The 14,418-nt window shown below is 42.9% G+C and overlaps 1 protein-coding gene across 3 annotated transcripts in view; it reads left to right on the forward strand.

Annotated features, from left to right (window-relative positions):
• Positions 1 to 14,418, forward strand: part of LOC121873243 (mucin-2-like) — a 72,404-nt gene that overhangs the window by 41,866 nt on the left and 16,120 nt on the right. For all 3 annotated transcript variants that reach the window (XM_042376648.1, XM_042376649.1, XM_042376650.1), the window contains 2 exons: positions 3,437 to 3,619; positions 7,036 to 7,218. In XM_042376648.1, the coding sequence (XP_042232582.1) occupies positions 3,437 to 3,619; positions 7,036 to 7,218 (366 nt within the window). The remainder of the gene's footprint in view (positions 1 to 3,436; positions 3,620 to 7,035; positions 7,219 to 14,418) is intronic.

The following is a 14,418-nucleotide window of genomic DNA, read 5'->3' on the forward strand; positions in this document are numbered from 1 at the left end:
CATGGCAGTAACGCTATATTTCACGGGGTTAACGTGAGCGTGGGAGTGAGGTACACAACACGGGGTTAACGTGGGCGTGGGAGTGAGGTACACAACACGGGGTTAACGTGGGCGTGGGAGTGAGGTACACAACACGGGTTTAACGCAGCGGGAGTAACGGTTCATGTCACAAGGTTAAAATCACATGTCACGAAACTAATGTGAGAGTAACGGGAGAACGGCCTGAGGGGCGCCCCAGAAGAACAGGGTCATCATAATTCCCTGGAGGTTAGAAGGGCGCATGAAGGGAGGAGGGGGGTGAAGTAGGTGGGCAGGTGGGTGGTGGTGGGCAAGAAGAGGTGAAGTAGGTGCAGGGTGGGGAGGTGGTGGGCGGGTGGGAGTGTAAGAAGAGGTGAAGTAGGTGCAGGGGTGGGGGAAGAGGGTGGATGGTAGGGGTGAAGGAGACGTCACCACCAGCAGGCAGGTCTTGAGGGTACTGGGTAATACAGCCTCGTGTATACAATAGATTACTGTACCCCAAAGAATCGTGATGTGAATTACCTTCTGTGTGTGTGTGTGTGTTTGAGTCCGCGTTCAGTGACTCTGAAAGGGAGAAGAGGAACCATAATATACCGAAAGATGATGATGATGATGATGATGATGAGGAGGAGGAGGAGGAGGAGGAGGAGGAGGAGGAGGGGAGGGAGGGGAGGAGGAGGAGGAGGAGGAGGAGGAGGAGGAGGAGGAAGAAGAGGAGGAGGTGGGGTGGGGGGGGGGGACGAGGGTTTTGGGACTGTGCTGATAACGGCAGATGCTTGGAGTCATTGCCTTCGGGAATATCTGCTGGCTCATCACTGTGGTGCCACCGTCAGTAGCCGCCTGCAGGGTAACTCACCGCACCGCAGCTTCTCCCTCTTCCTGAGCTTCACTTTGCTGACAACTAAACCTCAAACATATCATCTTCTGTTTCTCAAAAGATCACACTTAAGGTCACACTTGAACTATAGTGATGTTTACAATTCAACCCAAAATATTTAAGATTCATCCCATAATCTTGTGATGTTTACTTCAGTGTTTGAGAAAATGTTTAGTGATGAGATAAATATTAGAACTTCAGTCTCCCGCAGCATTTACCAGCCGAACCTAACAGCTGTCTAGTGGAAGGTCTTGAATTTCTTAACAACTATGTCCCAAATGGGTGTGAAATTACACCCCTATTGGAGAGTAACCTTGAGTCCCACTTGTATTGGACTTGACCTCGGGTCTCCTGAGTCGTCCCCCACCCTCCACCACCTCCCAGCCATTGTCTCTTCACGACCCTAAATATCGACATCCAGACCTGTCTTTGTTCCTCCACCTCAACACACAACGTCAAGAAAAACAACAGAAATATGCATCGACTAATATCTCGTCGCCTCACAGCCTCCAGGAGAAAAGGGTCTCCCCTATCCCTTTATATCATCAGAGTTAAGGTGACCGCAGGGGACAGACCAGACTTATCCGTACTAACACCTGGATATAACGACCAATCTCACACAAGTTCGTATATATCACAACACAGTCAAGTAGTTTATAGGGAACAAGCTGTAGTTCACCCATACAAAACATACATTGAACCTCACCTTAACGTAATCACACTACTGGGACGAAACGTTACCTGAACTTTCTGGCCTCAAATATTTTCGCCCCGATGTTACCTGATTGGGTTAGGTTAGGAAAGTCAAGCCAGAAATATTCTTGGCTGGAAATATTCGCGGTCAAAAACTCTGGACAAAAAATAATATTCCGATCTTTTATATACGCAGAGAGTGAGACAGTAATGGTTGAATGGGATGGGCAGTGGAAAGGTTAGAGGTTGTGGAGGGAAGGTCTGGTGGGTCAGGCGGTCACCATGGCTGGGTGAGGCGGCAGATGCCAGACTGTGGTATGCATAAATGAGGGGCTGCTGTGGTGGGGAGAGGACCCAGACAGATCCTACCTGACGGAGCTACAACAGACGATGGTATCAAAACCACTACACACCTGAGGCTCAAAATAACTGATTTAATTCGGCTTCACATTCCATTCTAACCTAACCTAACCTAACCTAACCCAACCTAACCTAACCTAACCTAAACGTTGCCAATAACAGGAAGAAATATATTTAACCTTTAATGTGGCTTGAGACCATCACTTACAGTTCACGTTACTCCTGGTTAGAAAGTCATAGACACAGACTAATAAAGGTACGAGTGTTGTCAGCGTTAACACAATGAGTTTTGAGGTAAACAGAGTGGAAAGGTTAGTATGACACTGCAGGTAACCAACACCTGAAAGCCACAACTCCAATTAACCTGACATGGTTACTTAACACCTTTTAAGATATTATTTACGCTGAGGTGTCTTAAAGAATTACTAAATGAAAATAAGAAATGAGTTGGTTATCATATCATGAATAAAGTTCGTGTGGGCGGGTGGGTGGATGAGTGGGTGGGTGAATGGGTGGATGAGTGGGTGGATGAGTGGGCGGGGGTGCACATTCCACGGGGTCTTGTGGTGGGACGGAGTACAATAAATCCCTGGGTCAGACTGAGGCAACTCTCCCTTTCTTTACAACAATGGCATGAAGAATCTTTCAAGGTCAACCTTTCCGTAGGGTTGGCCCGGGGAGGGAAGGGTTCAAGGTCTTGGTGTAAGTGGATATTATTACTACTAATTATTAGTAGTAGAAATAACAATAAATAATAATGATAATGATGCTTATATACAGTATATATATATATATATATATATATATATATATATATATATATATATATATATATATATATATATATATATATATATATACATAAATATAATTTTTTTTGAAGACATCTTAAGTTTGGTAGGGAGGTGCGGGTGGCCTGGCCTAACATTTACACGTCTGTCGATTTTTTTTACTCTCCGCTGCTCCGTGGAGTTATAAAGGTAGAGAACCACTGACCTGATGGCTGGTGGTAAACGAGTTCCTCATCCATTATAGTATCATGTATAATCATCGTCTCTGTTTATATTAAATGTGTTTTATTTTACTTGGGTCCGTCCCTCTATGACCACGACTGTCATCCTCTGGTGGTGAAGCTCACGTCAGCTGTGTGAGACAAGAACATAAGAAAATAAAGAGTCTGCAGTAGGCCGGTTGGCCTGTGCATGGCAGCTCCTGTCGAGAGTTACTACCACTCTCTATCATCCATGAATCTATCTAGCCTCCTTTTGAAACTTTCCAGCGTTCCAGCTGTACTGTACACTGTACACTTGTCACCATCATCAGTGTAAATGTGTTCAATCATGTATTTTTGTTTTGTCAAGTAACATCAAAACGTTTTGTTAAGTTTGTTTATAAATGATTCAGGATTATTTAATATTTTAAGTCCAGTAATAATCTCGTATCTCATTTAATCGTGTTAATAATAAGATTTTTTTATCTATATTACAGACGGTGAGTTAGAGACCAACCGTCTATATAGAACAGAGACGGAAGCTGTGCCTCATGAGGAACAGCAACAGCACGAGTTAACAGAGGTGAGGCAGAAGGATGCGACAGCGGCGGCAGCGGAGGCGGCGGTGGCGGGCACTCGCCGGAGAGGAGGTTCAGGAGTCCGCGACACTACCATGAGGGGTGAGCCGCCCACACCCACACACCCATGACCTCACCCTTCTCGAGTCACAAGACCCTCACATCTATACCTGAACTAACACGGGCGTCACATAACTACTGTGATTCATTAATTCAAGAGTCACCTGTTTACCTCTCTTACACCTGTTCATAACCTACATCACTAACATGTAATAAACTTCTTAAATTCTCGTCTCTATAAAACCATAAATAATTTGTCGGTCTTTTTACATAATAAATTCTAAATCCAATAATCACCCGTCAACCACTCCATCACTAACACAAGCTACTGTTCCAACTGTGTCATACTAAAAGATAAACCGGAAATAATGTCCTCAGTGTGATAACTGTTCAGGTGATAATAGAAATATATGAGAGTCAGACTAAGTGATGTCATCTGCCGACCTTCTATTCTCACCTGTACAATTAGTTAAAATCTAATATACCTGAGTTTAGTATAAGAAAGTAGTTATTCACATATTCAACATCGCACATCTATATCTCCCGCCAGGCAGCTTATTCTTATCTTGTTATGGGTCTTATCCAACCACAGTTTCCGCTCATGTGATGCACAGCGCCATGCCCATGTTTGGTTCTGTAATAGTATACATTATAGATACAGAATAACGCCACCTTATAATACATGAATTGATATATAGCAGAAAAATGTTGCAAATAAAAAAGCACGGTAATAATAACGTAATACTGGTAATACTGGTAATAATAACAAGTAATACTGGTAATAATAACGTAATACTGGTAATACTGGTAATAATAACAAGTAATACTGGTAATAATAACGTAATACTTGTTATAACGTAATACTGGTAATACTGGTAATAATAACGTAATACTGGTAATACTGGTAATAATAACGTAATACGTGTTATAACGTAATACTGGCAATACTGGTAATAATAACAACGTAATACTGGTAATACTGGTAATAATAACGTAATACTGGTAATAATAAGGTAATACTGGTGATACTGGTAATAATAACTTAATACTGATAATAATAAGGTAATACTGGTAATACTGGCAATACTAGTAATACTAGTAATACTGGTGATACTGATAATAATAACGTAATACTAGTAATACTGGTAATACTAGCAATACTGGTAATACTGGTAATACTACTGGCAATACTGGTAATACTGGTAATACTAGCAATACTAGTAATACTGGTAATACTAGTAATACTGGTAATACTGGCAATACTGGTAATACTGGTAATACTGGCAATACTGGTAATACTCCCCCATAACCAAGCTGCTCCCCGCCACCACCTTGGCCTGCCACCCCTCACGTCGACGGACACAATGACAAAAAAAAACTAACAAAGAAAATAAATCCTCTGGGCTTTTAACCTAACCAATCCCTTAATAAGAAAGGTCAACCGTGCTAAACCTGAGGTAACCCAACCTTCTTAAACCTACCCTAACTTAACACACCAGCGTATCTAACCTGCCAGGACCACATTAATAATAATTTCACGGGTAAGGATTGTGTCCGTTTGACGAGCATGTCACACCAGCCCTGCTTCAGGTCACAACGACGAACACCACGCCACGACTGCTGCTGTAACACGACACCTCACACAAACTATTGACCAGCGTAAAGGAATAAGAACCTTATTGACGCTATGAACAAAACTGACAACTCCATAAGACTCTGAGACCAAACAGATAAAAACAGTTTAGTGACAGACGCGTGACAACAAACACCACTTGGAAGACGAAACACGACGCAAACTATCCAGGAATTTTAACGCAACTCCATAACTACACAGACTTAATCATCATCATCATCATCATCATCATCATCATCATCATCATCAAGGCACTCAAAACAACTTGGGTATTTCTAGTGATGACTGTCAGTGTGTTTGGTTACCTTCAAGCTCACACAACGAAGTACAACACTCCACCTCACGTCGTCTACTGTTATCATCAGGAAATACCAAATAATGTGTTACAATTCTTGTCTCGTGTTGGCCTTCACGACGTCAACACCCGCCATGCCATCACATAAAGAACATTTTTTTAAACTAAGTTATAATGAGAGAGACGTGTTCACCCAGCTTGACCTTGTGGAGCTGTGAGGTGTGTAAACCATCACTCCATCATTTAAAATAATCTTAACCCGGATATATTGTTAGAGTAAAAACTTCTTAGTGCAAATTGAACCTTTTAGAGAACTTTTAATCCCAGTTTTAAGGAATAAATTCATCACCTATTAATTATGGATCCGTTTTGGCAATTTTAAAGTTTATTTTTATTAGTAGTAGTAAGAGTATTAATATTATTTCACTATTTCCGGCATGTGTCATATTATCACCTAATTCCGTGTCAATAGATCCCAGTAAACTCGGGAAAATGGATACCTCAGAGTCCCTTACACCTTTATCGTGTGAAAATGTCACTATACTTTCACTACAAATACTTCCTCAAGTTTCAGCAATTTCGACATAACCAAACTAAAGTTAAGAGAGGCCGCTCGGTTATTTGTAAACACCTTACTGTAACTTTCACCTTTGTATTTCTTTTCATCATAAATTTTTTTTCTGATCGTCAGCGTTAACCTACGATGGGCCTAACAGATAATAAACTCAGCTGGTGGTTACACAAGTCGGTCTTTTTTATCAATATATTTCACATTTATATAATATTTGTTCTTTACTTATTCCCGCGTTATTGTTTCTTTTTGTAAGTAAACTCGTAATCTCGACCTCGACATCATAATGTAAAAAGTTAATTCCTTATCCGTTTTGAGGGCGGCCCTACACGTAGGTATTTTAGTCTGGTTAACGCTCTCTAACGGGTTAATCCGCCGATCCAAGAAACTTTGTTCTACGCGAGATCTTCTTGGTAAGGTTAATTAAGAATGTTTTAGCCTTGAGTACGTTATATTTAACCAGGAGTGTAAATGCGTGGGTCACGTACCAAACAGCCTGTAGTAAACAACCTTTACATGAGCCCCATGACTCACCGGACCATTCATAAGACCATTACCGAGCAGCACGTCTGACTGTGGCTCACCAACACGTCCAGAAATTACCTCGGGAGACCTAACGACTTGTTCCTTGCATCGTGGCCGTGCATGACCACCCTCCCCCTCAGTGAACCTGCATGAACCTACCACTGACCCTGCATGACTCGACCAGACGCCTACAGTGACCGAACAATGACTTCCTCCTGCATGTTCACACTGATGTTGCATGACCCTACCATCATGTGTCACTTATATGACCTGGGATGACCTCACCGCCACACATCCTCTGTCATTCTGCTTCACATCACCCGTACCTCCCAACACGGTATTGCATGACCTCACCAGCACGTAAACAGTGATCTGCATGACAGCATTATCACGCCCTACTAAGCGGCTTCCTCCTCCCCTGGCGGCTCCGTCAGGGTGTGTGGCTGAGGGCGCCGTGTTCGCCGAGGGTTCGGCCATGGCGTCGCCGGACGAGTGTTCCTACTGCTTCTGTATCCGGGGAAAGAGGCAGTGTGTGGCGCCCAAGTGCCTCCTGCCCGTAGAGGGCTGCCGGCCCCGCTACCGCACCTTCTCCTGCTGCCCCACATTCTACGACTGTCGTGAGTATGACTATCTACCTCCCCGACTTTCTACGATTGTCGTGAGTATGATGGTCTACCTACCCACCAACACGACACACCTGCGGTAAGTATGGTCGCACCTCACAACATCCAACACCCACCTACACGACACACCTGCGGTAAGTATGGTCGCACCTCACTACATCCAACACTCACCTACACGACACACCTACTACAAGAGCTCAGCCCTCCAGGGATATTGTATCTGATGCCCACAAAACACGTCCTCGCCTCCTCTCTCACCCAGGCGTCAGAAGATACCAAGATAATGTCTCACTGTCACGAAATATTCCTCCATTATCTCACACTATATACGTTTATAACATAGTGTCCGACTTCAAGATCAAACACAGGTTCTCTCCCTTCACTCACTCTTATTCCCATAGTAGACGCATTCTGCTTTCCATTTCCTCTACATTCTGGCCAAAACCTTACGGAGAAAACCAAGCAAGAATAAAGGAAAAGTGGGTGTCAATCAATGTGTTTTCTGAAAGCAGTTACAAATTATTATTGTCTGATTCCTTCCATATGTTTAAAATACTAATACTATTACTATTACTATTACCAACAGCAACAACAACAACAACAACAATAATAATAATAATAATAATAATAATAATAATAATAATAATAATAATAACAATAATAATAATAATAATAATAATAATAATAATAATAATAATAATAATAATAATAACAACAACAACAACAACAATAATAATAATAATAATAATAATAATAATAATAATAATAATAATAATAATAATAATAATAATAACAATAATAATAATAATAATAATAATATCATGGACCATTCCCCGAGGTTCAGAGACTAACAGCCACACATTCTCCAGTACCCCTTTGTCTCTTAACACCCAGAACGAAACACAAACACTTTATACCGCACACGTGTATACTGTATCAGTAGTGAAGGTGTGGTGTGCCAAGGGTGAGCGCTCTTAAACAACTGTCAGCGATGTCACAGCCTCGCTCGCCCCTACACACACACACACAATTTACTTATCATGGAGCAGTCTCTCTCTCTCTCTCTCTCTCTCTCTCTCTTTCTAAGTTGAGGAAAATATAATAAATTTTCATCTTGGGTCAAAAGCCTCACATTCATCCTGGCACGAAGGGCGAGGCGTGGCGAGTGATGGCGAGCCGCGGCGAGTGTGCGTCTGTTCATGTCTTTCGATAAGAGAATGTCACACACAAACGGCCCCCTCAACCTTTATAACGCTCCCAGACACGTATGGTCGACGTGCTCTGATACTCTCCGTATTAATCAGACCTGGTATGTGATGGTGTGTGGAGGACCTGGTATGTGATGGTGTGTGGAGGACCTGGTATGTGATGGTGTGTGGAGGACCTGGTATGTGATGGTGTGTGGAGGACCTGGTATGTGATGGGTGTGTGGAGGACCTGGTATGTGATGGTGTGTGTGGAGGACCTGGTATGTGTGATGGTGTGTGGGAGGACCTGGTATGTGATGGTGTGTGGAGGACCTCTTTATAATGGAAGGTGCAGGTAGTGTGCCAGTCCTCTCAGCCCAGGATACGATACACCACTGCTCTCTCTCTCTCTCTCTCTCTCTCTCTCTCTCTCTCTCTCTCTCTCTCTCTCTCTCTCTCTCTCTCTCTCTCTCTCTCCCCGTCCAGTGGTCAAGGGTTGGTCAATAGCGTAATAATCAGTCAGTGTCACAATAGTCGACCGACCTAATGCTTTAAACTGACATTTGTACCACTCCACTTTTACTCTGTTTGTGGTCACTGTGTTTGTGTGTTTAAGTATGTGCACATCGATGATAGCCTTCCGTTAGTGTGTGTGGGTGTGTGTGTGTGTGTGTGTGTGTGTGTGTGTGTGTGTGTGTGTGTGTGTGTGTATGTGTGTGTGCCAAAATATAACTTCAGCATATTTATGGCACAACTAAAACTGCTAAAAGAGGAGAAAGGAAAGGCAAGGAAATGAAAGGAAAGGCAAGGAAATGAAAGGAAAGGAAAGGAAAGGAAAGGAAAGGAAAGGAAAGGAAAGGAAAGGAAAGGAAAGAGGAAGGAAAGGAAAGGAAAGGAAAGGAAAGGAAAGAGGAAGGAAAGGAAAGGAAAGGAAAGGAAAGGAAAGGAAAGGAAAGGAAAGAGGAAGGACGGAAGGAGACAGGACTTCAGGAAATAAACAAATCCAATATACCAATAAAACAATACATTTAAAGTATATTTATAATGTTGCGGCTACCACTCCCTGACACTATATTAACTTTCCCTTAAGCTCTATATACTTCAAAGTCAACAAGTTCTTTGATTCAGAATATATCCGGTATGTGTTTCTTATGATCAATATAGCGACAGGATGTGAGTGATTGAGAAACTGGCCCACAGGTAGACACATACCGAGGTGGATAGGTAGAATGGTGGACAGATACCGAGGTGGATAGGTAGAATGGTGGACAGATACCGAGGTGGATAGGTAGAATTGTGGACAGATACCGAGGTGGATAGGTAGAATGATGGACAGATACCAAAGTAGACAGGTAAAAATGTGGAGAGTAACAGAGGTAAAAAAGTAGACCTTTGGGTCAGGGTTACCTCCTTGGGGTCACGGTCATTAACCAGGGGTCACGGTCATCACCCGAGGTCACGGTTATCACCCTGGGCTCACGGTTATCACTCTAGGGTCACGGTCATCACCCCAGGGTCACGGTTGTCACCCTGGGGTCACGGCATCACCCCAGGGTCACGGTCATCACCCCAGAGGTCATGGTGTAAGGTTGGTCGACCACTGGAAACGCCCCGTGAAAACCAATTAACCTGGGTTCCTTGTATCGAGCCAACCAGCAGCGGGGAGATGTGACGGTGTGCTCTCTCTCTCTCTCTCTCTCTCTCTCTCTCTCTCTCTCTCTCTCTCTCTCTTACTCCTATTGCGTCTTATTATTTTATTCACATCCATAGTATTAACATTACTATTACCGAGTCACCACTGTGTGCACTTGAATTATTATTATTATTATTATTATCATTATTATTATTATTATTATTATTATTATTGTTGTTGTTGTTGTTCACTCCATCCCTTATCTAATCGTGACCGGAATTTCCTATCAAACTCCCGGTCTAGCCAAGGGTCCCCCCCCCCTCCCCCACACTGATACAAGGAACCGCTAAGTCACCCAAAGTGTAATAATCAGAGAGGAAGATAGTGCAGATAACGGCTCAGGATGACGTTCTTGTGGCCAAATACCGGAACCTGGTTGATGCGGGCGTGGCGGGAGGGGAGGGGGAGCGGCGATGGTGTGGGCGAGGTGTACCGTAACATAGCCGTGTCCGAGTGTGTGTGGGACGTGTGGGGGTCCTTTACCTCTTGTAGTGTGGGTGTTGTGGGCAAAGACACCGGGGCTTTTCCTTTTTTTCCCTCATACATACATACATACATACATACATACATACATACATACATACATACACAGGCGTACGCAGATACATGCAAGCATGTAAAAACGCACACATAAATGCACTAAAATATATACACAAGTACACACACACACACACCTTCAGTTAACTACAAATAATACTTTGCCATAATTTCCCCTGTGAAGAAATTATGAAACAGTTTATTTAGACAGAATTTTACAGATACAAAGTAAACAACAACAACACCAATGACATAATTAAGACTTTAAATACTCTATAATTGTACCCAAAATTAATTAGATTCCCTCTAGTCTGATATTCAATAAATTATCCAAATTATCCACTGAAATTGACTATTAAATCTGGAGATGCATTAATAAATTGTCCAATATTATCCAAGGTTTTTCATCCGAATGTTAAGTTTCACTGAAATTGATTAAAACATTTCTGGAGACACGTTGGTAAATCACGTAGACAGAACGAGACAATAGCAGGAGTTGCCAAGCGCTTGTCATGTTTACGTCCCAAGCTCCTGTGTTTAAGGCGAAGCTCACACACACACACACACACACACACGAGACAGGCCAGCAGTGTTGACGATCATGAGTCCATTACCTAACGTATTGGACGGGAAACTTTCACTCGAGTTTGTGTAGTGAGAGAGAAGGAGATGACTGGTTCATTGTGTTGGCTGGAGGACACAGTGGTTGATGGGCTATAGAGGAGAACCATACCTTGATGTGTTGACTTTCTGACTGATACAGGTGGGAGATAATTAATGCAGGTGGGAGGTAATTAGTCCAGGTGGGAGGTAATTAATCCAGGTGGGAGGTAATTAACCTAAGTGATAGCTATTTACTTCAGGTGTTAGCTAATTACTCCAGGTGATAGCTAATTACACCAGGTGATATACGAGCATATTTAATCCAGGTCATAGCTAATTACTCCAGGTGTTAGCTAATTACTCCAGGTGTTATACGAGCGTATTTAATCCAGGTCATAGCTAATTAATCCAGACGGAAGCAATTCATTCCAGATAATAGCTAATTACTCCAGGTGATACATAATCATTCCAGATAATAGCTAATTACTCCAGGTGATATATAATATATTCAGGTGAGAGCTAACTAATCCAGATGTTAGTTAATTAATCCAGCTAGTACTGAAACAATTCGTGGCAATATTCTCCAGTTTTTCTTATTAACAAAACTCTGTTGTTGACTGGGAATATAAATAATAAGACTGTCTCACTGGTTGGTCTTATAACCGTAGTGTTTCAATACCTGGTATAATTAAATGATGTTTCAATGGCTGGTATAATTGGATGACCTGGCAGCTTCACATCAGATTATATCGTTCACTGACTGACTCACTCATTCACTGACGGAGAAAAAACATTATTTCTACACTTTCACTTGTTATACTGTATTTATATATGCCAGAGACCGAGAGACGTTCTACTGCATTATTATTTATTTCAGTTTGTCTTTACATCTGCCTAATCAGCCCATGGCAATTCAGTACGATCATGCAACCTTTAAAGTCTTTTTTACATCTTTTTGTTGTTTAAAAATTCTCGGTTAGGTTAGGTTAGGTTAGGTTAGGTTAGGTTAGGTTTGGTTTGGTTAGGTTAGGTTAGGTTAGGTTTGGTTAGGTTAGGTTAGGTTAGGTAAGGTTAGGTTAGGTTAGGTTAGGTTAGGTTCTTTAATCATCAGGTGAAATCAGTTGGGGGTGTTTAAAGTTCATGTGGTCATAGAACTGATCCGTATACCTTCATCACAATAAACTCAAATTACTTATGATAATCTCTCTATGTCCTCAGCCTATACAGTAAGTTATAACACACAAGTAATTTAGTGGTGATGGATTACAACACGTTCTGTATTTCAGGTACAGTGGTAAGTACTGTACTCTCTCTCCCTCTGGTTAACATTATGTGGCTCGTGTGCCAATATGTTCTTTGTTGACTGTATTGGTGATTGGGGCTTTGTATGTGTTAAAATAAATGTTATATTGTGGTTTATTCTTCCATTTATACCTTGGTAACTGTTATCTTGTTAATATTCTTCCATTTATACCTTGGTAACTGTTATCTTGTTAATATTCTTCCATTTATACCTTGGTAACTGTTATCGTGTTAATATTCTTCCATTTGTACCTTGGTAACTGTTATCTTGTTAATATTCTTCCATTTGTACCTTGGTAACTGTTATCTTGTTAATATTCTTCCATTTATACCTTGGTAACTGTTATCTTGTTAATATTCTTCCATTTATACCTTGGTAACTGTTATCTTGTTAATATTCTTCCATTTATACCTTGGTAACTGTTATCGTGTTAATATTCTCCCATTTGTACCTTGGTAACTGTTATCTTGTTAATATTCTTCCATTTATACCTTGGTAACTGTTATCTTGTTAATATTCTTCCATTTATACCTTGGTAACTGTTATCTTGTTAATATTCTTCCATTTATACCTTGGTAACTGTTATCTTGTTAATATTCTTCCATTTATACCTTGGTAACTGTTATCGTGTTAATATTCTCCCATTTGTACCTTGGTAACTGTTATCTTGTTAATATTCTTCCATTTATACCTTGGTAACTGTTATCTTGTTAATATTCTTCCATTTATACCTTGGTAACTGTTATCTTGTTAATATTCTTCCATTTATACCTTGGTAACTGTTATCTTGTGAATATTCTTCCATGTATACCTTGATAACTGTACCCTAAATCATGTTTCATTCCTATTGTATACCCTAGTGAGTGCATCTTAAGGAAATGGTTCCATTTATACCTTGGTAACTAGGTTTAGGAACACTGGCACCAAACATAACAGGTTAACGTTAACCAATAATAACCTGTAATAATATCATGTTTTTGGGATGGCTAATAAGTTCTGATATTTGTCCCCTCATACCAACCTCCTCCCCCTCATACCAACCTCGCCCCTGTAATAATATCATGTTTTTGGATGGCTAATAAGTTCTGATATTTGTCCCTCATACCAACCTCCTCCCCCTCATACCAACCTGCCCCCCTCATACCTACCTCCTCCCTCATACCTACCTCCTCCCCCTCATACCCCACCCTTCGCCCCCCATACCCACTTTGGGCCCCCACCTCCTCCCCCCCACCCACCCCCCCCACATACCCCATGCCCCTCACACCCACTCCCACCCCCATAACACCCACCCCGCCCCCTCATACCCACCTCCTCCCTCATACCCACCTCCTCCCCCATACCCACCTCCCCCCACACCCACCCTGATCATGTCCCCATACCTCGCCCCCTCCTCACCCACCTCCTCACATACCTACTCCGTCCCTCCTCACACCTACCTCCTCCCCCCTGCCCCCTCATACCCACCTCCTCCCCCCTCACCCTCACACCCACCCCCCTCCCCCCATACCCACACCCACCTGCCCCCCACACCCACCCCGCCCCCCACACCCACCTCCTCCCCCACACCCACCCCTGCCCCCTCACCCACCTCCTCCCCCCCACACCCACCCCGCCCCTCTCCTCACCCACCTCCCCCCACACCCACCCCGCCCCCCACACCCACCTCCTCCCCTCATACCCACCTCCTGCCCCCTCATACCCCACCTGCCCCCCCCACACCCACCCCTGCCCCTCTCCCTCACCCACACCCACTCCACCCCCACACCTACCCCCCACCCACCCCCGGCCCCCCACACCCACCTCCCGCCCTCTCACACCCACCCTCCTCCCCCCATACCCACCCTCCGCCCCTCACACCCACCCTCCCC

The sequence above is a fragment of the Homarus americanus genome, unplaced genomic scaffold (genome assembly GCF_018991925.1).
Source record: "Homarus americanus isolate GMGI-L3 unplaced genomic scaffold, GMGI_Hamer_2.0 scaffold32929, whole genome shotgun sequence".
Classification (NCBI taxonomy): domain Eukaryota; kingdom Metazoa; phylum Arthropoda; class Malacostraca; order Decapoda; family Nephropidae; genus Homarus; species Homarus americanus.